At 43.7% G+C, this 24,941-nt stretch overlaps 1 protein-coding gene and 1 long non-coding RNA gene across 29 annotated transcripts in view; one reads left to right on the forward strand and one right to left on the reverse strand.

The window, feature by feature from the left end:
- Nucleotides 1-7,384: 7,384 nt before the first annotated feature.
- LOC125282976 (uncharacterized) lies at nucleotides 7,385-10,891 on the forward strand. Its single transcript, XR_007190483.2, has 2 exons — nucleotides 7,385-9,802; nucleotides 10,058-10,891. It is a non-coding gene; the product is annotated as an uncharacterized LOC125282976 (long non-coding RNA).
- A 117-nt stretch (nucleotides 10,892-11,008) lies between these two features.
- MEF2A (myocyte enhancer factor 2A) overlaps nucleotides 11,009-24,941 on the reverse strand; it is a 162,189-nt gene continuing 148,256 nt past the window's right edge. For 15 of the 28 annotated variants that reach the window (XM_048221088.2, XM_026510357.4, XM_044388372.3 and 12 more), the window contains 4 exons: nucleotides 23,794-23,817; nucleotides 20,144-20,270; nucleotides 16,454-16,580; nucleotides 11,009-15,090 (listed from right to left, as the gene is read on the reverse strand). In XM_048221088.2, coding sequence (XP_048077045.1) covers nucleotides 14,724-15,090; nucleotides 16,454-16,580; nucleotides 20,144-20,270; nucleotides 23,794-23,817 — 645 coding nt within the window. In that variant the 3' untranslated portion in view covers nucleotides 11,009-14,723. The remainder of the gene's footprint in view (nucleotides 15,091-16,453; nucleotides 16,581-20,143; nucleotides 20,271-23,793; nucleotides 23,818-24,941) is intronic. The other 13 variants (XM_048221093.2, XM_026510361.4, XM_048221091.2 and 10 more) reach the window with 1 other exon arrangement.

Below are 24,941 nucleotides of genomic sequence, written 5' to 3' on the forward strand. Positions count from 1 at the left end.
TGAATAATTGTTATTGTTCTTGTGGGGGGGGCTAAAGTCAGAAATGATTTATATTGTCATCTTGGTGATGTCATTCCTCTAATATTATTTTTCATCAGGTCTAACTACTTAGTTTATATTTGGGTTGTCCAACATAGTTTTTAAAAATTTTTATTGTAAAATATACATAACATAAATACCATTTTTAAGTGTACAGTTCCATGTTATTAAGTACATTCAGTCTTGTGCAACCATCACCACTATTCATTTCCAGAACTTTCAGCTTCCCAGACAGAAACTCTTTATTTATTAAAGACTAACTCTCTTTCTCCCCTTCACCCAGCTCTGGGTAGACCTTCTCTCTCTCTGAATTTGTCTACTCTAGTAGTCAGTTGTAAGTGGAATCATATACGCGTATTTGTCCTTTTTTGTGTGTCTAGATTTCATCCATGTTGTAGCATGTGTCAGAATTTCACTTATTTTGTTTATCCATTTAGCCATTGGTGGATACTTGGATTGCTTCCATTAACATAGTTTTAAAGGGATCCATTTATATAGATTTTCAGTGTTCTCTTCTGCCCTTGATCAGAGAGCCAGAAATCTCATATTTGATTATTGTTTTTGGTAGAAAAAAATTTAATTGCCAACAATTGTTACCTTTTTCCTTTCTCCCTTTTTATCAAAGTAAAGTCACTCACTGACTCATTCGTTCGTTCATTCATTCATTGATTCATTCAGTAGACTCTATGTTGACTATATGCCTGGCCCTTTAGGGGATAGAGCTATGGGTAGGACAGTGTCCCATCCCTGGTAGAGTTTACATTCCCAAAATACAGTAAACAGTAGACAATAAAACACAACCATTTCAGGGTGAAAAGTGCTATGAAGACGGCATCAGGGAATTTTTGTAGAATATACATGTATAGGGGGAGTATACATGGAGGAGGGGGAGTGTACTTTGGAGTTCCGAGGAGGTGATATTTGAACTGCATCTACGTGCAGAATCCTGAAAGATCTCACCAAATAGTCTGTATTTCCTTTCAATTGCACTCTGAAGCCTTTGGGGAAAAAGAATGAATTTCAGTTTTCAGTAGACAAAAAACTATATCTGCAGGGAATACTTAAAAGACACAAGGTAGGTGGAAAGCCAGTCAGATGTACATTATCCATAACTACTTGAGGAAAGAGGAAAAAGGAAGAAAGTCTCAGTGTTATTGCTTAAAACATTGCCTGGCACAGAAGGGTGTTGTCCAGAGTTCTGAGCACAGGCCGCTGTAGCTGCTGTGAGGTGGTTTGGAAGCCTGGGCCTCACCTGATCCAGAGACTGATAATCAGCACTGGAAGCCATTTGTGAGAGAGCAGACAAAGGGGCAGATTTCTGTATAGGGTGATGCTGGACTTTCAGCTTCCCGGCCAGTCGGCTGGTGTCAAAATGCTGCTGCAGAGTAGTGCGGTGTTTGCAGCTTGGATTAGGGATGGGTTTTTTTTGTCGTTGTTGTTTTTTAAGATTTTATTTATGAGAGAGAGAGAGTGAGCACGAGCAGGGGGAGGGGCAGAGGGAGAGGGAGAAGCAGGCTCCCGGCTGAGCAGGGAGCCTGATGTGGGGCTTGATCCCAGCACCCTGGGATCATAACCTGAGCCAGAGTGAGCCACTTAACTGACTGAGCCACCCAGGCACCCCTCATGTTGCTTTTTAAATGAGCAGAAAACTTTCCCTCTCCTGGCCTGTTTTCTACCATTCCTTGGAAGCTTCTTCCTGACATAAGCCAGGAGCTCTTTGTGGAAATGTTTGTCTTAAAGAGTTACAACCATTTGTATATAAGATGGGGTTTAAAAAGGTTTGCTTTCCTTAGTAGGAGATCAGGGTGTCTGTCCCTGTGTTTTGGCAGGTCTACCTCTTCCCCATACCTGGTGTCCTGGGGGGAGTGTCAGAGAAGGCAATGGGATGACCTCCTAGTGGACTAATGTATCCATTTATTCAAGCAACATATTTGGAGCACTGCATCTGCCGGGCGCTGGCTGGGGTGGCCCTCGGGGGTGACGAAGGTTTGCCTGGAAGATATCACCTGGGAGATGGTCACAGCTCCATGTAAGGCCTAGGCTGCAGTAGAATGAGTGTGGAGGGGAGAAGTGCGAGGAGACATGTCTAAAGTCATTGAATTGAGACAGTAGCCACTTGGGTTGGCAAGGCAGGAGGCTGAGCTTGGCTACAGGAAGGACCCAAACAGATGTGAAGATTTCTCTTTGGGAAAAGATGGGGATGCAGTGCAGAAGAAAAACAATCCTCATTTAATCTGTGGCACTCATTAGATGCTAGATGGTGCTTTTAAGAGCTTTATACACCAACTCATTTCACCTTTACAGTGTCCTCGGGAGGGTGGCACTTACCATTCCTGTTTTATTAATGGAAAAACAAAGCTAAGATCATGTAACTTGTAAACTGGGATGCTGGGAGTCCCACCCAGGCTGACTGGCTTTCTTTGCTTGGGGCTTTGCTGCTCTGTGCCTCCCAGGACAGGGTTTTTTAGGAGGAGGCAGAATTGACAGAAGAGAAGAAAGAGAAAAACTGAGAAAATATCTTCGGGTCTACATGATAAGAAGTCAGAGCCACTGCCTTCACCCTAAGGATAACTGTAGACTCAGCATTTACCTGCCTATTTTCTGGGTGTGCCAGTGAGCCAAGCTCCTTGACTATGAGAAATAAACCTCATTTGTGTCAGTAAAGGAGCCTTCCTTAGCCATTTCTCTGAAGTACTTAACACCTTGGGACAAGGTTCCTGCAAACTTATTTCCAGAGAGGAGGGACTGCTGGTTTCACCAGGCCAGGCAGAGACACAGGGGTGGGAGAGGGGATAGGATCCATTTTTGCCTGTTCTCCAGCAGCCACCTGGGTACAGCAGAGCAGCTGAGGAGAGATGGGGTCACCCTCCCTGCCCCCTGCACAGTCAGGCCCCACAGCCCTGGGAAGGACTGGCAGGATGGGGATGTGCAGATCCAACTTGTGCCCTGTGCCCTCTTCCATCCCGCCCTCCATTGTGCAGGAGTCCTGAGGGACTGCTACAGCAGTGCTCTGGGGAGGGGGTCTGATCACAGGGAGACCCTCCCAGATCTTTAGGAAATACTTGTTATTTTAAATCCCATTCGCCACCCTGAGTTAGGAACGTGTGCTACCATTCATTTACTCACAAACCTTTCAGAGCACCGATTATATGCCAGAAGGCTATGTGCAAACAAGACATGGTCCCTGCCCTCAAGGTGCTTCTAATCTAGTGGGAAAGGTAAAATTTATATAAGGGCGGTGATGTGGTAGAACGTGCTGGGCCCCATGAGATGGAAATGGGAAAGATGATACATGGTCGATAAAACAAGGCAAGTTTTTAAGAGAAGGTGGCATTTGAAAGGAGGGGTGGATATCTTTTTGATATCCTGTCTTCATTTCCTTTTGATATATACCCAGGAGTGGGATTGCTGGGTCATATGGTAGTTTTATTTTTAATTTTTGGAGGAACCTCCATGCCGTTTCCCATAGTGACAGAAGCAATTTATGCTCCCACCAACAGCACAAGTGTTCTCTTTTCCGCACACCCTTACTAACACTTGTTACCTCTTTTTGATGAAGGTGAGGTGATACCTCATATTGGTTTGGCTTTAGGTTTTCCCGATGAGTAGTGTTGTTGAACATCTTTTCGTGTGCCTGTTTGTCATCCTTATGTCTTCTTTGGGAAAATGTCTATTTAGATCCTCTGCCCATTTTTAAATCGGATGGTTTGTTTTCATACTGTTGAATTGTATGAGTTTTTATGTATTTTGCTGTTAATCCTTATCAGATATGTGGTTTGAAGATATCTCCTCCCATTCATAGAGTGCCTTTTCATTGTATTGTTTTTTTTTGTTTTTTAGTTTGATGTAGTCCCTCTTGTTGATTTTTGCTTTTGATGTTTGTGCTTTTGGTGTCATATCTAAAAACTCATTGCCAAGACAAATTTTAAGGAGCTTTTCCCCTATGTTTATAGAAGTTTTATAGTTTCAGGTCTTATGTTTAAGTCTTTAATCCATTTTGAGTTAATTTTCGTGAATGGTATAAGATAGAGGTGCAATGTCATTCTTCTGCATGTGGTCATCCAGTTTTCCCCACACCATTTATTAAAGAGACTACCCTTTCCCCAGTTAGTATTCCTGGCTGCCTTGCCAATATTAGTTGATGCTATATGCAGGGTTTTTGTTTTGTTCTGTTTTGTTTTTTTCTGGTCTCTCAATTCTGTTCTGTTGGTCTATATGCCAGTTATTCTGATTACTATGGCTTTGTAGTATAGGTTGAAATCAGGAAATGTGGTGCCTCCGGGTTTGTTCTTTCTCAGGATTGCTTTGGCTGTTCAGGGTCTTCTGTGGCTCCATATAGACATTAGGATTGTTTTTTCTATTTCTTTGAAAATGCCATGGGGATTTTGATACTGAGTCTATAGATGGCTTTGGGAGATGGGATCCTTCCCATCCACGAACACAGGTTACTGTTACGTTTCTTGGTGTCTTCTTCAATTTCTTGCACCAAAGTCTTGTGGGTTTTACCGAACAAAACTTTCACCTTCTTGGTTAGATTTATTCATTTCTTTTTCAGATATTTTGTTGTTAATGTGTAGAAACACAACTGTTTTGTGTATGTTTATTTTGTATCCTGCAGCTTTACTGAATTTGTCAATTAGTTCTGGCAGTTTTTTGGTTGTAGGATTTTCTATATATAAGATCATATCATTCATAAGCAAAGACAGTTTCACTTTTCTTATTTGGATGCCATTTATCATCTTTTTCTTAACTGATTGCTCTGGCTAGGAGTGGTGACAGTAGGTATCTCTGTCTTGTTCCTGATCTTAGAGGAAAAGCTTTCAACCTTTCACCATTATGATGTTGGCTGTGGGTTTGTCATAGATGGCCTTTGTTGTGTTGATGTGTCTTCCTCCTGTACTTAATTTGTTGAGGATTTTTTATCATGAAAGGTTGTGGTATTTGTCAGATGCCTTTTCTGCATCTGTTGAGATGATCATATGATTTTTATCTCATTCTATTACTGTGTCTCACATTCATCCACTGATTTGTGTGTGTTGAACCACCTTGCATTCCAGGGATAAATCCCACTTGATGATGGTGAATGATTCTTTTAATGTGCTAATGAATTTGGTTTGCTAATATTTTGCTGAGGATTTTTGCGTCTATATTAATAAGGCATATTTGTTTGTAATTTTCTTGTCTTGTAAGCTCCTTAATCTGTCCTTGGTATCAGGTAATGTTGGCCATGTAAAATTAGTTTGGGAGTGTTTCCCTCTCTTCAATTTTTAGGAATAGTTTGAGAAAGATTGTCATTGACTCTTCTTTAAATATTTAGTAGAATTCCCATCTGGTCTTGTACTTTTCTATGTTGGGAGGTGTGTGTGTGTGTGTGTGTGTGTGTGTGTGTGTGTGTGTTGGGAGGTTTTGATTACTGATTCATCTCCTTACTTGATCACTTGTCTGCTCAGATTTTCAAATTCTTCATGTTTCAGTCTTGGAAGGTTGTATGTTTCTAGGAATTTATCCATATCCTATGGATTATCCATTTTGTTGGCATATAATTTTTTATAGTTGTCTCTCATGATCCTTTGTATTCCTGTAGTAGCAGTTGTAATGTCTCCGCTTTCATTTCTGATTTTATTTATCTGAGTCCTCTCTGTTTGAGTCACTCTAGCTAAATCTTTAGTTTCATTGATCTTTTTAATTATTTTTCTTGTCTCTATTTCATTTATTTCTGCTTTGATCTTTTTATTTTCTTCCTTTTACTAAATTTGGGCTTTGTTCTTTTTCTAGTGCCTTGACTTGTAGAGTGAGGTTGCTTATCTACCTTCTTTCTTGTGTCTTAATGTGGGCATTTGTAAATGATTTTCTGTAGCGGTATCCTTTGATTCCCTTCTCATCTTATGTGTATCTGTTGTAGATTTTTGTTTTTATAAACTTAGAAGGACTCTTAGAGCTACTTTTGCAGCATCCCATAGCTTTTGCTACGTTATGCTACCATTTTCATTTGTTTCAAGATACTTGATTTTTCTTTCGATTTCTTCTTTGGCCTATATATTCAAGAGCATGTTTTTTAGTCTCCATATATTTGTTATGTTTCCAGCTTTCCTCCTATTATTAATTTCTGGTTTTATACCACTATGGTCAGAGAAGATACTTGGTATTTTTTTCCAGTCTTTTAAAATTTGCTAAGACTTTTTTCTTTTTTTATGACCTACATGTGATGTATTCTGGAGAATGCTCTGTGTGCACTTGAGAAGAATGTGTATTCTGCTGTTGGTTGGCGTGTTTGTATGTCTGTTAGGTCCATTTGGTCTAAAGTATAGTTCAAATGCAGTGCTTTTTCACTGATTTTTCTATCTGGATGATCTCTTGTTGATAGGTAGGATATTGAAGTCCCCTTCTATTATTGTGTTATCTAATTTTTCCTTCAAATCTGTTAGAATTTGCTTAATACAATTCAGGTGCTCTGAAATTGTCTGCATATATATTATTTTTCCATCTTCTTGATGAATTGACCTCCTTATCACTATGCAGTGACCATCTTTGTCTCTTTTAACCATTTTTGGCTTAAAGTCAATTTTGTCTGATATTAGTATAGCTACTCATATTCTTTTGGTTTCTATTTGCTTGGAGTATCTTTTGCCATTCCTTTGAAATTATGTGTGTCCTTACAGCTGAGGTGAGTCTCTTGTAGCATATAGTTGGGTATTGTTTTTTTATTTTTTATTTATTTTTTTTATTTTTTATTTTTTTATTTTTTTAAAGATTTTATTTATTTATTCGACAAAGAGAGACAGCCAGCGAGAGAGGGAACACAAGCAGGGGGAGTGGGAGAGGAAGAAGCAGGCTCCCAGCGGAAGAGCCTGATGTGGGACTCGATCCCATAACACCGGGATCACGCCCTGAGCTGAAGGCAGACGATTAACCGCTGTGCCACCCAGGCGCCCCGGGTATTGTTTTTTTAATCCATCCAGCCAGTTTGCCTTTTGATTGGAGAATTTGGTTCATTAACATTTACAATAATTATTGGCAGGTAAGGACTTACTAATGCCATTTTATTATCTTCTGGCTGTTTATAGTTCCATTTTTGTTTTCCTCTTGTTGCCTTCCTATGTAAATAAATGATTTTTGGTAGCAGTATACTTTGATTCCCTTCTTCTCATGTGTATCTGTTGTAGATTTTTGTTTTGGAGTTCCCATGAGGTTTACATAAAAATTCTTATAGATATCAGAGTGTATTTTATGCTAATACCAATTTAATTTGATCACATATAAAAAAAAACTATCCTCTCCCCCATTTTACATTTTGATGACACCATTTACATTGTTGATTGTGTATCCATTAACAAACTGTCGAAGCTATACCTAGGTTTCATACTTTTGCCTTTTAATCTTTAGATGAGTCTTTGTCTGACACATCACCATATTAGCAGTGTTAAGGTATTCTAAGTCTGATTCTTATCCTTACCAGTGTGCCGTGTATCTCCATATGTTTTCAGGCTACTAATTAGTACCCTTTTGTTTCATCTTGAGGGTCTAATTCCTTTTAGCATTTCTTTTTTATAATTTTTTAAAAATTTCATTAAAGTGGGCTTGTTAAAATATTATTTTATGATATAATATAAAATATAAAATAAATATTATTTATTTTAAGTTGGAGAAGGACCCCAACACAGGGCTTGAACTTACAACCCTGAGATCAAGACCTAAGCTGAGATCAACAGTCAGACACTTAACCGACTGAGCCACCCAGGCACCCCCCAGCCCTTTAGCATTTTTTGTTGTATAGTTTAGTGGCAAAAGTTTAGCAGCTTTTATTAGGGAAGATTTTATTATTTATTATTTTTTATATATTATTATATATTTATTATTTAGCATTTCTTGTAGTTTAGTGGCAAAAGTTTAGCAGCTTTTATTTATTAGGAGAAGATTTTATTATTTCACCTTCATTTCTGAAGGACAGCTTTGCTGGGTGAAGTATTTTGGTTAGCAGCTTCTTCCTTTCAGCACCTTGAATATATCATCCCACTCTCTCTTTGCCTGTAAGATATCTGGTGAGAAATCCACTAAGAGCCTTATGAGGGCTCCCTTGTGTGAGAGAATTTTTTTTCTCTTCCAGCTTTTAAAATTCTGGGTTTGGTTTTAGAACATTTCATTATTATGTATCTTGGAGAACATTTTGGGTTGAAATTTTGTGGTGACCAAGCTTCATGAACTTGGATGTCCAGTTCTCTTCCCATGTCTGAGAAATTCTCAGTCATTATTTCTTTAAATAAGCTTTTTATTCCTTTCTCTCTCTCTTCTGGGACTCCAGTAATATGTGCATTGTTTCTTTTTTTATATGTTAGTCACCATACACTGTTTCTTTTGATTGTGTCCCATAACTCCTGTAGGCTTTGTTCCTTTTCATTATTTTTTCTAATTGCTCTTCTAATTGTTTAAATTCAACTGATCTGCCTTCTCGCTCAGTGCCTCTCTCTTCTATCTGTTCAACTATGCTGCTGAAACTATTGGATTCTTCGGTTCATTGTAGTCTTCAGCTCCAAAATTTGGTTCTTTTCTTTGTGGAGCTTCTCATTTTGTTCTTGTATCATTTTCCTCATACTGTTGAGTCATTTATGTGTTCTCTTGTAGCTCTGAGCATCTGTACTCCAATTATTTTGAATTCTTTGTCAGGCAATACCTGCATCTCTATTTCTTTGAGTCCAGCTACTGGACTCTTCCTTTGGTAGAGACATGTTTCCCTCACCTCTTCCAGACTTTATGGACTGATTTTGGTTAGAGAAGCCTTTCACTTGCAGATGGGGCGCACTGGATCATGTTGTGACCCAGGTCTAGTGGTGCAGGGCAACAAATGCAGGGGTGCGTGGTAGCAGTAGGTCTAGTTGGAGCATGGCTCTTTGTCTCAAGCCCCCTGGGGTCCGCACTGTTGGTAACAGCGTATTCCTTGGTGATCACTGCAGGGGTCTGCAGTGCCTGGAAGGGCTGTTGGGCTTCTCAGCCATGTCTCTAGAACCAGTAAGTAGCTAGGGACCAGGGCAGGCAGCATTGGTGGATGGGGCCAATGTTGTGCACACACTCTATTGTGCGGGGCCAGCTGTAGGCTCCTAGGTAGTGACAGAGGTCACTTGCAGACAAAGTTGTAGCGATGGGTGTCAGGGCAGGGAGCAAGGGCTAGGGCCAACTATGGGCTCCCTGGCATTGGCAGAGGGCCAGAGTGTCAGCGTGCTGCCCTAGGACTTCACACTCTATCCCTGGGCGCACACAGTGCAGGGGAGGTCAGTGACAGGGGTCAGGTTTCAGAAAAGGTGGGTGAGGCCATGTGGGGTCCTCAGCAGGAGGGACTAGCTGTAGCTGCAGGTGGGTGCGGTGGTGCTGGCAAGGAACACGAGGCAGGGCTCCCCTGTGGCCCTACTGGGGGCGCTCACGCCGGAGGAGCAAGTGGGTGTGGTGATGCCGGCCAGTGACAGAAGGAGGGCTTAGTAGTCCTGTAACAGGGTCAGTTTCCTGGTTCTGATAGTGGGACGGTGGTTATGTAAATGTTAACACTAGGGAAGGCTGTGTGAAGATTTGGAAACGATTATTTTTGCAACTTTTTTGTAAGTTGAAAGTTCAAAGTTTAAAAAAAGCTTAAACAGGGGAGGGAGTATACAGTGAAACCAATTAGTACAACTGTGATTTGGATTTTCGTCCCCAGCTGCCTTCAACTGCTTTGGTTCAGAGTGAGCAGGCAGATGATGTCAGAAAGTGAAGTCTAGGACACGTTCTCGAAAGCTGGGTGAGCTGCGTGTCAGTTTGGGTCGTCTGGGAAGCAGACACAGATGGAGTTGGGAGCGCAGATTTCTTGCAGGAGGGAAGGGGCGTACCCCGGCTGTGTGCAGGCCTTGGCTGGGGGCTGGCTGAGAAGCGCCTGTCCTCAGCTCACACCCTGGGACAGCTGGGGCCCAGGGCTCACCTCTCGCACGCTGGGCTCAGCACCGGCCGCGGCGCAATGGCACTAGTCCACCGGTCCCTGAGAAGCCCCTCTCCTCAGTGTTCCAGGTACCTCTGCGGAAGCCCCGCACTTTTTGTGGAGGATGGGAGGACACACCGGTGTCCTCAGTTCTACAGCTGGATGGTGCTTGGACCCCTACGGACCGGCCGGGAGGAGGAGAGCGGCCGGAGCCATCCAGCTGGCGGAGGGGCTCCAAGCGAAACTCCCCCTCGGGGCTGCTGCGGCTCGGACACAGAATCAGCTCCCGCGCAGGCTAAAGCCTCGTGGGGGGGGGGGGGGGCGGCACCCGTGGGAGCAAACTAGGAAATCGCAGTGCATTGATTTTAAGTAGCTGCAGCTGGGATTAGACTATTTTTAGCCACAGGACTCAACCAGCTTTCAAACCCTGCTAATAAGAGCTTCACTGTAGCCAGTGAGTAAAACCAGCAGAAAAATTTAGCTTTTCATTTAACTGACAGCAAGAATCGGCTCAGTTAGGAGCTGGCTTAGAAGGCAAATCCATGGAAGAGAACACTTCCCACTGCCAAGTTGAAGATACGTTTCACACCTGTCACTTTTGAAAATCATTTAGTAAATCTGTCTTCTGCTGCCACTCGCTCAGTATTATGTGTGCATTTTGGGTAGACAGAACTTGCTATCATTTGATTCTAACAGAAATCCCCGCCCCATAGTATATCCTGCAAGCAGTTGTTAGCGGAGCCCGAAGGGGCTTACCCGATCCACACTGACCGCAGTAACAGCCAGGCTGGCCGACGCTGGGCCCTGGATCGCCCGCTGCTTCCTTCGGGGACCCGGGGGGCCCAGGAGGGGAGGCCTCAGGAGCAGCTATGGGCAAGGCTGGCGAGATGCCACTGCCGTTTCCTGGACCAAGCCTCAAAGTAAGTAAAGGGGATCTGTAGGTGGAAAAGTTCTTTGTGAGGGGAAGGGACAGGAGAGGCATCCGGGGGGAGGGAAGGGGACGACTGGCGGCAAACATGACAGAGGCTGGAGTACACAGGAAAAGCCAGTCCGTCTTTACTGTAGTGAGTGCAGGATACAAATAGTTTACAACAACCTCTAGCATTTTCTTAACCATTTGATAAAAAGTTCACTATAATATTTATTGTATAATGAAGAAAAAACAACACATTCAGGGAAAAATTGAGATTAACTTATTTTTCTTAAAAGGTTCATCTCAAGGATGGCAACAAAGTCCAGCTTGTGCCGCCAAACGGTTTTACATGATCAAACCGTGTACAGCTTTTGTGTGAACTGTTGACTACAAACATTTACCAAATACATAAATCTCTTTTTAAAAAAGCCATTTTAAATATAGCAAAGCAGTGTCTTCTTGCACAGCAAAGTGAAGAAAGTTTCTACAGAGAAATAAGAGTTTTACATTTGTAAAATCTTTTTCACATTCTAATCCTCTAGCTTCTTACGACCCAATGCCAGGAGTTTTCTGGTTCCTTATTTACTATGTATTTCTTGTGCGCATGATGGTTAATACAGAAAATAGGTTAATGCTTTACTAGTTGTCCTTATAGTTAAAGGAAATGGTAAAACATATATTGTTCTCTTAGAACAAACCCCTGATTTAGTCTCTAACACAATGGACATAATTAGGGCTCAAAAGATGGAGTTTTGATCGGGACCATCTGCAGACACACAACGGTGACTCTCGCTCTCAGTGTAGGGCCAGTTAGCGCCCTGAGGAAGGACAGCTGTTGGAGACCGTACTTGAACCAGTGCAGCGTCCTCTTTTTTTGTTTTTGTCTTTTAGTAATAAAATACTTCATCTGAAGGATAAAATTTTTTTGTGATGGTGTCATACAAAACACACGAGTCTAAAACGGTAAGAAAAGTCAGTTCTAAAGAAACACCATTCGTGTCTTCCCCACTCTGAGCTGGTTTCCACCAGGAGACGTGCATGTGTATGTGTCTGAACATGGAGTCTGGGTGAGGGGTGTCTGTCAAGTCAAGTCCATATGCTCCAGGTCACACTGGGCAGACAGGAAAAGGGTTAACAGTCAAATATTCACTTCCTGAAAACGGAATACATTGTTACTTGGTCAGTGTAATTGAAATACAAACTCCGAGCCTCGTGTAATAGTATTTTAGAAAACAGTAGTTGTACTGATTATAAACCTGCATAGAAAGAAAGACTATTGAGATACAGTCAGAAAAGCCATCTCATAAGGCACACAAGAAAATAGACAGTAAATGCGAATGTGGTAACTCCTATTCCAATGTACAGCAGAAGTTCATGAACGTGCATGAATAGTAACGAAAGAATCACTTAACACTTTCAAAGCTATAAATGGTTTACAAAGTGGTAAGGATTATCTTGGAAATTCAGTGTTGGGAGACTGTCTTGTTTCAATCAGGTGTGACCTTATGAAGAAACGTGCCTGTATGCAGTTCAGTAAAGTAAGTACATTTTAAAGAGAAACTAATCCTTTCTGAATTAGAGCCTAACGGCCATACTGACAAGAGGAGACAGCACGTCACCCTCCCTTGTTCCTACCCAAACTGTTACTAAAACCGAATTCCATGTTGTAGCTGTGAACACCACAGGTTTCCCCTGTACCTAATACCTATGTGTCAGTCAGGAAATCTGGCTGCTGATTTGTCACAAATAGCATATGAGGAAAATGTCAGAAGGAAGGCAATTTAGGGGGAAAAGCAAAACGTAAGTAAAAAATTGTAGGTAGCTGCTGAACATTAAGTTTGAAATACAAAATAGCAGCAATTTTTAAACCCTTATTTTGAGTTTCTCAGGAAAGGGTGTATTTAAAAATCTATGATGAAAGATATACAGGACTTTGAATTTTGTTTGTGGCACAAGCCCAGGAAACGGACGAACCTGCCATCGTGGCTTCGTTGTCCTCCCGCAGGAGGCAGGCCTCGTTCAAAGGCTAAGCTGAGTGCGGCCCGGATTTCATGAGGCCGGCGAGCCGTGCCAGCCAGCGACGTGCCCGTGAGAGTTTCTCCCCACACCCAAGTGCCCTTCCGAGGCCCAGAGAGTTCTGAATGGTAGTATTTTGTAACCAGCTGCATCATTCTGTTTTAGAGGGGCCAGGAAAAAAGATCCCTTCCCCCGCAAATATTTTTCCCTAATCGTTTACCACTTATAAAACCTTTGTGCTCATCTGTTTTGCCATGTTCTCTAATATTAAATTAGGTCAGCTTTTTCTACTATATTTTTTTTCCTCACAAAAGGCAAGTTTTAAATAATGCCTTATAAAATCTGTTACAACACATTTTATATTTATGCAAGATGAACTTAACACCAGTTTTTTTTGCCACTTTGCTATTTATGTACACACATAAAATATATAATGATGCCCAACCCGTACAGCACGAAGATTACAACGTAACAGCACACATTCACCACCAGTGAGGGAGAAACCCCGTTATACAACCCTCTGAAAAGGCTGGGCTAATAATTAAAATCCAAAGTACAGTATATTTAACAAAATAGTCAATATTAAACAGTGAATACTCTACTTAATAAGGATCTCGCCTTTTCCCCCCAAATTGGCGGCAATCCACAAAAATATACTTTTTAATCTGGTGACCATACAATACATAGGTACTTACACCAAAGGTGATAATATATTTAAGATGCTATATACACAAAAGAGTTTGGCTCAACTTTTAATTTACATATAGAATAATAAGTGTTCATGGCTTTTTTTTTCCAAGGTTCTGCTTGCAAGATATTTTTGTTTGTTTTTTTTCCCCCTCTTAAAATAAAACTAAAAAGTTAAAACAAGATAAAGCTATTCTCTTAAAAAAAAAAGTTACAACATACAGCTTTGGCTTATATAAATAATTCATAGCAGAATGTGTTCAAAAGTAGTGAATATAATTTTATATATAGTCATCAATTCATAAGGGTGTTTTCTTTCATATAAAATATACATGAGCTAAAATCAGTTTCTTTAAGATATGAATGTAAAAAGAAACTTCTGACATAGTCCAATTATAACTTAATATATTAATTTATTTTGTTAATGCTCTATATTTCTAGGCTAGTATTTTCTGAATATCTCATGCGTGTTTTCTACTCTCTCTCTTTTTTATTACCTAAAGATCACTTCTTTGACCCAATACATTTTTGCACGTGCAAAACAGTTATGTGTGGGGCTTTTTTGTTTTGTTTTTTTTTTAAATATCAACAGCCCTTCCCATGCACCCCTCTGCAACAGAGACCCATGCCAGGCTGGGTGATTAATATAAATGACATTTTATGTACAGTATTGCTTTCTTGGTTCCTGCTTTTCTACTGCTCTGTTCTACAAAGCATTTTTCTTAAGTAACTACAGTCACTGCACAGTTAAATAAAACAAGTAGGGGCCCTCTAGGTTTCTGCAAGCTAGTGTGGGAGAATTATATATGGGTACACGTTTCTCTGCAAAAACTGGTTATCTTATGAAACAAGTAGTCCAAGGAAGTGCCAGACTAGACTCTGCCTACAGGGTGCTTTTTGTTTGCCATGGGACGCACATCCGCAGATCTACGAGGCAGGTAAGTGCCCGATTCTGTATGCAACACACACCCACACATACACACACTCACGCCCACATACATATATATATAAAGGGATATATATGTATGTATGTACATATAAATATAGTTAACTCATGTCCTTATTTACCGACATAGATATGTAGGGCAGTTCGCTGCAGGATCACGAAGTACGAACGCCAGCCCGGGAGCCTTAGGTCACCCACGCGTCCATCCTCATTCGCTTGACGGAAGGGCTTTCTCTGTCCTCTGTGGTGGGGGGTCGGCCAAGCACGATTGGAGAATGGAAGTCGCCCCGTGGATCCTCGCGGTCACTACCATCATAGGAGCTGCTCGAGCTGCTCAGACTGTCCACAGGGGAGCGCCCCATTTCCTGCCGGGGCTGGGGGGGCTGGGGGGGCTGAGGCGGCGGCTGCTGCGGCTGCGGCTGTGGCTGCTGCTGCTGGAAGCCTGACGGGGTCATTCGATCCCGGGGAGGTGAGATTGGTTCTGACTTAATGTTGATGTTTTGGTTGGTATTAATGGATAAATTCGAACCCTGAGATAACTGCCCTCCAGCCCTGAGGAAAGAAGACGTTAGACGGTTGGTGAGTGCACCTGCATAACGGGAATGCTGCTGCAGCCACCGTCTGACGGAAAGCCTGCCGGAACTCCCCAAGACTGGCGTTAATGACCTCTCCGTGGAAGAACAAAAAGCAGGAGGGCTGAGTGCGCTGGTGGCTACTGCCCCTGCCCACACCCCAGTCCTTCCGCAGGTGCAGGAGCCGACACGGTGTGTCTGATGCTGCGCGTGGACCAGAACGGGAGAGGAACGCCACAGCCCCCTGCGTTCGGCGTCCTCTCTTTCTTGGTTTCTTCTCTGCTCTGGCCCTGTGTCTACTCTCACGGCAACTCGAAGGCCGTCACCTGACCCTATGTTCCGGGTGGGACACCGCCTCCGACAGGCTGACCTGCTCAGAGTAGCGGAGTGTGTGTACAGGCTTCTGCCCCAATCCAAGCGCCAAGCCATTTCCACTTGTGGTGTGTTCATTTAGGATGAACAGACCCCCCCGAGGGCCAATGGGCAAAGAAAAGGAAGGAAAATCACCTTGGCTTTCTCCACGCACAGGAGGGGAGGAACAGCAGGGGTTGGGTATCTTGTGTGTGAATCCGCTACTGGGTTTCATGTGGTTGATCCCAGCCTGCTTCTCACACCGCAGCTCACCAGGAAGAGTTCAACGAGAGAACATTGCTTATGGGCAGGGCGAGGGGACAGGAGTGAGAAGAGCTTACGGTGATGCCCAGGGGGATCCGAGAGCGCTAGCAGGGGGAGAACCAGGACGAATGTAGCATCTCAGAAGAGGGGACACAACAGCAGACCCAGTTGGCTTCCATGAGGGTTGGCTGCTTATTTTCCTATTCCCTTTGTCTACTGATAGTCACCAAAGCAAAAAAAAAGTGTGAGAGAGAGAGAGAGAGAGAGAGAGAGTGTGTGTGTGTGTGTGTGTGTGTGTGTGTGTGTAGGGGTGGTAGGTGGGCCTGAATACCTTTAAGCTGCCTTTCATCAAACACTGGAATCAGATATAGGGGTGGGGAAGGAGGGGGGTGGGACTAGGTAGCTTAATGGTTGGTTGGTAGGTAGAAGAGAGGTGCATGTGGGTGACGTCTGTGCCTCAGTATCCCTTGGTTACTATTTGAGTCTACCTCCACAGCAGAGAAGCCCGGCTCCCCAGATCTCCTCAGGGAATGCCTAGTTTGATCAGTATCCAAGCTATTATCTAGAATCACGTAAAGGAAATATTTTCTCCAAACACTTGTACCACATAAAAAAGAATCATTCTAGGATAGTCTCATGACAGTAAACAGCACAAAAGACTGTAACCGATAGAAAAGTCAAGTGCAGGGCCAGGAGGAGAGATTCGGGGACAATTTCTAGTTACTCACACCAGAGAGCTGAGGGCTGCTTGTCCTAAATGGTGCTGCTGCCAGGCCGACACCTGTCCCAGGGACAGCATGCCCGGGGAGTTGAAGCCCTGCAGGGCCGACAGGTCCGCGCTAGTCAGCGAGTAATCTAGGACAAGGGAAGAAGCGTTACTCGTGTGTGAGAGCAGGCCCAAGCAAAATCTGTTTTTCACAGAGTAGCTCCAGAAGTTCCCCGGTTGAGAGAAGCCAGGTATTTCTTAACATAAAACACACAGGTCTAAACCCACAACAGTTTTTCTTTGGGGAGGTTTCCGGGTCCTAGCTGCGTTCGCTTCTCTGGGATCATATCTCAGTAAAGTCAGTCTCAACTCTGCACTACATGTTTACAGTTTCCCATCTCACAAAAAGTTGAGACCCTTTTTCCAGACTTGTAAATAGAGATGACGACAGGGCCGTTGCTGAGGGATGCGCGTACACAGCTGTCGTCCTACACGGGCCCGCCGCTACCCCCGGGAGAAGGAGCGACAGAGTGGACGGAGCTAGAGCAGCAGCTCTTCTCTTCTCCAAGTACAAGGGGAGCAGGAAGGACACAGCACCCCTTCTCATGCAGGGCCGAGTTGGTGGCCCAGAGAAGACGTTATCGCACAACTGACGAACGGCGGTCGTTCACAGTACGCGGCTGTCAAAGAGCCCCGCCTGCGTGCAACACAACTTCAAGTTCAGGAAAAAACTTGTGTGTGACAAGAGCATAAAAGGGACTACAGCTCATTTCCCTGAACACCACGACTCAGGACATTAGGTTTCATCCACACATCGGGTTATTTTGGTTCTTCATTAACACTTGTCTTTTCCATTTAGTTTTAAAGAGAGGTGGCAAAAACTCTTCTACTTTCAACTGCTGCTTCAGGTCTCGAGAGGTATTTAAAGAAGCTGGTCTTCCTAGTGAGTTAACATTAACAAACGAGGGACTCAGTGGAAGGAACACAGCCGGTGCTCAGGACTCTGCCGCGGCGCCCTCGGCAGCCCCCCCGCCCCCAGCTCTAGGTCCCCGCAAGCACCTCCCTGGTATGTCCTTCGGATGTCTCTCCAAACACCACAAGATCTGACACCCGAACTGGACTCATCTCCTCCAAACCTGCTCCTTATCCGAATAAACGGCACCGATCTTCACCTCACTGCTCGTGCCAGAAACCAGTGGGTGCTCCTGATCCTTCTCTTCTCCTCCCGCCAACCAGCAAGGCTGGTCGGTTGTCCGTGTTGTCTCTCAAGCCTGCCCGTTTCACCAGCGCTCCTGCCAACTCTGGTCTAAGCCATCAGGACCCATACTTGGGCCACCGTGCGGCCTTCTGTGTGGTCTCCTGCACGCAGCTGTGCCCCTACGAGCACTAGCCGAAGTGATCTTCAAATAACAGATACGCTCACGATACCTCTCTGCCTAAAGCTTTCGGGCTTCTCGGTGCTCTCAATATCCCAGACCTTCCATGTGGCCCGTAATCGTTCCTTAGCTCTATGGTTTCAGCTCTGCGCACCCTGCGCCATCCCCAGCCCTCCAGCGACGCTCCTGTCTGCTAGTCTTCGTACACAGTGCTCCCTTTCCCTGGAACGTTCTCCCTGCTCTGCCTGGCTGAGTCATGTGTGCCATTGAGTGACGCTTCAACACAGCTCTTAATACGACTGTAATCAATAGCTCCTAGAGCCGTCCGTCCTGTGTCTCTCCCCTGGCAGGCCCTGAGTTCCACTGCGAACTATACACTCTTGTGTGCCCGGCCCGGTACCCGCCACAAAGCAAGTGTTCCATAAACATGTGTTGAATGGACGCGTGAGCAGGTCTGTGACGCTGGGGGTGACCTTCCTGACACGCACGAGGGAGCACCCGGGATTCCTTTACATAAAAACTGTTGTTTTTTGAAATGTTGCTCATCTCTTCATCCCTTTCCTGACCATTTGCATGAGTCTGACTCTATGTACAGAAGGGCAGGTGACCTACTACAGAAAGATGAAAACGGACATGTGTTTAAAAAGGGCCACTAAAGACAGTACAAATAATATTTTTAAAAATTAAACCAAATACATGCTCCAAAAAAGAGCACTGAGACTAAATCAGTAAAAAGAAGGAATGAGACTGAGGCCAAGTGATTGCTGGTTTTGGGAGAACTGGACTCCGTTTTTATGTTTTGGTCATTCCTTCCGGACTTTTAAAAAACAAGTTCTTGCTAACCCACTAGCCTTCCGAAAAGCACACACAGTGGAACTTCTGTGTATCCCGGGAAACCTGTCACGAAGTGCTCCGGAAACCGCTCTCGCTTTAAAGCAGTTCCAGCCCCACCTTCTCCGCCGGTGCTCCTCGGAACTTTCGGCTCCTACACTTCCCTCTTTCCTCACGTTCTCAAGTGCGTCTAGAGCTCAGACTGCTCACGCAGCCGCTCGGGCCTCCCCTCCAGAGCTGCCGCCTCGGGTACATCCTGTCTCCCTAGCTGGCATGAATCTGGGACAAAAGCTCTGGGCCTGGCGTCCTGTCACCCGTACGGCTGGTGATCGCTGCAAGGACACCCAACCTCTATCACTGTGTCATCTCTTGCTTTACTCTAGGTTCGCACTTAATAGATCCGCACATTTCCTTCATATGGTTAGAAAAGCTAAGTGGACACTTTCCTAAGAGGCTTTCTTTTTTCAACAAAACCTTTTAAAATTCTGTTTTAAATGAACTACATGGAATTAAAGTGACAATCGAATGTATCGATGGCCTCAGGGAGCTGCAGACAGCAGTGTGAAAGCACCGCGCGAAAGCGTTTACTCTGAAGTCTAAAATTAGAGCATTTTTTATTACAGTCCACTCGCGAGAATCACGAAAGGATGAACGCCCTGCACTGCGGTCTGCGTCACGACAAGGTGTCACTTAACTCTTTCCTGCTCTCCTTCTGCCTCTGAACCTCAGGTGTTGGGCTCGGCGGGTGAGCGCGCGAAACCGCCCGGCCTGCCTCTCCTCGGCCGGCCGATCCGGGGGAAGCTGCTGACGCCGGGCCCCCGCGGACACCCGCGTGGCTGGCAGCGCCCCTGCAATCCGCAGCGGTGCCAACTTGGCCGAACACACCCCCGACACAGGCTCCTTCAAAATGAAATGGCTAAGTAAACATAAATGAGGGAGGAGCTCCTCTCAGAAGGGAGGACCGACCGGCTCTGAGGAGAAACAAGGAAGGTCCTGCTTTTGCTCCTGAGGCACAAAGGATGGAAACTACAAAAGGTAGTTGCACAGAGGAAAACACAACCTGCCTGGCGCAGCTCCACATGGGCCACATTCCGGGGTCCTGAGTCCAAGGGGAGTCCGTCCTTCCCCCCGTGCGTGAACACAGCACGAGAAAAACCTCTCACGTTGACAGCCTGGGGCGGGCTAGTGTCACGAGAAACGACCGAGCAAACGCCAAGCAGCAGTCGCGCGTCCCCCCTGGTTTGATGCACAGGCCGTAATTCTGGGAACGGCTACGTGTTTCTTTGTCAGGGGTAAATAAAAGTTGAAGCTGGGAAATCATTCTACAAACAACGTATTTTTTTGTACATCTTGCTAACCTTTGTGTTTCAATACACCCAAACGTGTATCTAAAGAACTGGAAATAATGTATTTCAATCAACGTACTTTAAAAAAAAATCACAAAAGCACATGTTGATCACAAAACAAAGAATCAGAATCCACAAAAGGCGAGAGAGCAGGCTTACCAGTGTTGTAGGCGGTCGGCATGGCCGAGTACACAAGTCCCTGCGGAGGCAAGCTCGGGGTGGTCACAGACACGACTGGGGTAGCTAGAGGCTGAGTGGCTTGAGAACTGCTTATCCTCTGGGTATTCTGTGAGAGAGCAGAAAAAAGTGTCATTATCTGAGTATTTATATTCAGGCTTGTATTTTAAAAATAACATTCAATTTAAAAGTGACATTTTTCACAGTTTTATGATGTGAATGTCATTATTTCTTAAAGCAGTGATGATGTGAAAAAAAACCCTTAAAAATACTAATGGGAACAAATATTTAATTTCAAGGGACATAGTTTTACATTAATTATTCATTTTCCCTTGTCTCTCATAGTGTTTACGGATAGCAAGGATATAGCCTTAAAACAGAAATTTGCATCATGGGTGAGAGCGCTCTGATGTGTTACCATAAATGAGGACTTGCTGGCCCTACAAATACCACCAGGCTGCCCAAAATCACACATCTCGGTTTTCGAGACTTGAGAGCCCAAAGTCATTTGTGTCCTGAGAGTGTGCGTCCATGAGTTAAGGGATCAAACCTACTCATATTTGCAGTATTCACATGTCAACATGGTGTTAAGTCTTGGCTTACTGAAGCACAGCTTGCTTTCGGTTTTCCTTCCCTGTGATCCTGCAGTTGCCCCCCCCCACCACGCCGTGTGCCCCGCCCCCATACACGCTCAGCTTCTCCAACTGCCACCACCACCCACCCAGTGACCTATTTCTTGGCTGCAGGTTCAGGGACGCATCCCTGCACAGGCTCCCAACTCTTCTGAAAGGAGAGGCTTCGCGTAGAGAGCTTGTGACTAACGTACTTTCCGTAGGCCTGTGAATGGAGCAACATTAAATGTTTGCTGACTGACTCCATCCACACAGATCCTATCTACACTGGGAATGAATTTAAAAAAACCAACGACTGCATAATCAAGTCAGCCTGAGACGGGCGCTCCTCTGGGTCGGGGGATCATCATCTGGGGATGCTCCAAAACCGAGACCAGAGAAAGAGAACAGACTCCACGATCCATGAGGTCAGCAGCCAAGAAGGCCAAAGCACAGCCACTCCAGGGTTATATATACATGGTTTTAATGAAGAAGTTACAGCCTGATGGCAGACATGCGGGGGTCTAAGGCATATCAGTAAAAGTACAACTCAGTGCCCTTGAGATCAGAGAGAGAGTGTGATTCGGTTTTCCCTCAGATAAGGGCCTTTGGCTAGATTTAGATACTTGAATGTTGATCATCTGATAAGGATCCAGATCCCAGTTTATTTCATTTTAGTCTGTATTTTCCTCCCAATCTTAAATTTCTATTCTAATTAAGGAAGACCATTCAGTATGCGGTTATAGCACCTGAGTTTTTGTTCCAAATTCGCTTCTTCCTAAGCAGGGGGAATCATTTCACCTCTCTGGACCTCTTTGTTTGTACAGCAGGGAAGATGCTGGTCTTTCTGCTGTCTGCCCTGTGAGCTACCGCGAAGCTCTCGTGAGCCGAGACGCAGGCGGTGCTTTGGGAACTCAAGTACTACCCAAATGTCAGACAGTAGCCCTAAACAATTGTCCCAAGAAACGCTCAGGCCCAAGATTTCTACCGAACTGCTGGGATCAATTTCTACAAAACTTCGGATCCAGAGGTGGGACCCTGCAGCCACCGCGAAGTCGGGTTGTTTTAGAACAGCACGGCTTCTCAAGTTCTTTGCAGCCTGACGCCCACCAGAAGAGACTTCAGTGGAGGCCCTAAGGCACCTGTTCTTCCTCGCTTTGGGTCAGAGCCATCCAGGATCGCATTTGAGAGTTCAAACCAATCTGAGCAACCTCCTAAATGCTAACAGATTGGGATTATATTTTGGTTCTGACTACAAGGCTCTGCATTTAAAACTGATTAAGCTTTAGAGTCTGAATCAGCTTAAGTTTTAAAGAATATGAACTGTTTACAGTTTTTGGTTATGTATTCGTTTCTCAATTACAAATATTTTTGATTTCTTCATTTTGTAGTTTGCAAAGATTTAGACATTTATCTTGGAGACTCTGTAACTGGGGGGTGAACTTTAAGGGAAGTAGGCAGAAGTCAATAGATGGTAACTGGGAATACATTTTCATCTCAGCATCAATCTAATAATATTAATGAATTTTTGAGGTAGAGATATACTTTGGACTTAATCTGTTCTAAGATTTGATCACTGGGAACTCCAGAGTCAGATAATAGGCGAAAGAACACAGCATGACCCAGTTTGGCCTGGCTCTATCCATGCCAGGGCTTCATCTCCATGGCAATCTCCTGGCATGACCTCAGAAGGGGTGGTGTGTGTGTGTGTGTGTGTGTGTGTGTGTAATAGTGAACTCCAATATATCGGTTCCGTGCATCAAAGCTCCTAACCTCACTAGCACTGATTTTTCTGAGTAAGAGACTTGTGGGACCACTAGAGGGCAATATACTGCTACAGAATTAAGGAAGCATTTATGACAACTTCCTAAGGGTAAATAGTCTAAGACAAATTATTTAACTTGAATTATAAATTTCCATTTTCTAATATTACCGTATCACTAAGTATTTCCCCAGAAGAAAGTCTAAATCTGCACCTGATATATTCCAACACCACAACTGATGGCAGACTAGTATATTTTCGGTTACTAAATACAAAACCACATCTAAAACTGTGAGTGATCACCAAGTTAAAGAATGACCTCTTATTTTAAGGACAGAGCACAGACAACCTTATCTAAAAAGACAAAAACTGTGCAAAACACACTAGCATGCATATATATATAATAAAATACAAATAAAACCGACAGATGCCCTCCCCCCCCCATGCTCTCATGCAATCTGAACCCTTGTCCATGCTACAAACTAAAATTTTCAAGTTTTTCCCCCTTAAAGTCACCAATGAACAACTGACTTTGAACTTATATGATCATTTCTGTGAATTTTGGGCTTTAGTTCCCAAAGAAAGATTAAATGAAAGTTATTTTTAGTCAAATTTATTTTCTAGAAGAAAAGCCAATAGAAATCGTTTGTTTTAGAAAAAAAGGTAATAGCTACTTTTAACAAGAGTATGTCCTGATAGAAAAAAGTAAATTTGTGTATATTAAATTAAAGACATTCCTTTTAGCAAACAGGGAACCCCCTTATGGTTCAGATCATCTCATGCAGTATGAAATAATTCCAACTCTGAAAAAGGTGACCTCACCAAAAATGATGTAATCTTTTTGAAAGAAAGAGAAATAACACAAGACCATGTGTTACAATCTGAGGAACTTTTGAGGGTGAAGTCATTTTCTAAAAATTTGTTAATAATTTGGGGAACTATATAAGGTATTTTGTATCTTTCCTTAAAAGAAAATCTTTAACAGTGTCTTGTGGTCATTGACAGCTATTGTTTTTAAAGGCTCTGTTCCAATGTTCCCTCCAACAAACAAAATGGGTCAAGATACACAATTATAAACAGAAAAACTAGATGGCCTCTGTAGAACCAGATGGTTCAATTATGAAAAGTGCTTGGACAGTGTTTAACAACAGCAAGAAAAACTGTGTAACAAAGGAAACACTGGTTAGATCAAAACATTTGAGAGAATTAGTACTTTCTAGATCTTTCGCAACTCCCCTCAAGCAGAAACGCGCACTCACCAACTCCAATTCCTCTTCCTCCGACTGCACTCAGCACAGGAGAGGGATACAAGAGTTACTAAGACTGCTGATACTCAAAAATAAAATATTTCTTTAGAAAAACATGTTACTTGGACACTAGCAGTTGCTTGGAACTCTAAAGAGATGATTAAATATATGCAATGAATACAAATATAAATTATTTATTATCTCTCCACTGGTAGCTGATTTCAGAAGAAAGATTCTGGAGATACTCTCGGGCCAGGCTTTAAAGCCGCCCCTGCTCCCGGCTCCGTCTGCTCCTACGCCGGCCTCACCGCACACGACCAGGCTCCTGCGACCGCGTTTTAAAGGAGTTCCTAATCCTGATACCAGGTGATCCGTGAAACCTCGAGAGTACTTGATCCTCCCATCCCTAGCCCACCTGGTCACACAAGGCCATTATTTATCTTCGAGATGCGTGCTCTTTGGTCGGCAGGAGTTATTTTGTTTTCTTATCTTCCACCACAGGTAGCATAGTGTTATGAAACAACAGGAACTCAAACATTTGTTAATAACAGTTCTGAATAACACAGATCGAGATGCAAATACAGCTTTCGTATGCATAATTTCACTGCAGAAAAACCACACGTATGAGGCAAATGAGACTGGAAGAGAAATGAACTGATAAATCACGTCCAGAAAAGAGATAAAGGACACATATTTGCTCCTTTTCTCCTAAGCATTTAGAAGATACTAACAGGCTAGAAATAATCTACTAATTAATTTTTTCTTATTTTACTTGAAGAAGTCAGGCGCCTCTGTCGCTCTGAGGATGGCGTCTTTATGAGCGTTGTTGAGAGGAAACCCCACCCTGAAAGCCCGTTTCCCTCACACGGCTGTGAGGCAGGCAGGCTGCTCTCCGCTCTGGAAAACAATCGCCTGGCCTACCACTGCTATTGCTAATGTGGTAAAATGCTCTTCGGCTGCTGAGTTATGGAGATCTTCACACGTCTCCAACTACAAGATACGCCTGGAAATACTGCGGCTAAGTGCTGTATGGTTTTCACTCGAACCTGCAGGAACAAGGGTGTCAAAGAGTTTATACGGCAAATTCGGAGTATTCTACAGAGATGCTTCATGATCTCTGAAACGAAGACCAGAGAGAACCCTGACTAGTTTCGTCCTTA

The sequence above is a fragment of the Ursus arctos genome, unplaced genomic scaffold (assembly GCF_023065955.2).
Source record: "Ursus arctos isolate Adak ecotype North America unplaced genomic scaffold, UrsArc2.0 scaffold_28, whole genome shotgun sequence".
NCBI lineage: Eukaryota > Metazoa > Chordata > Mammalia > Carnivora > Ursidae > Ursus > Ursus arctos.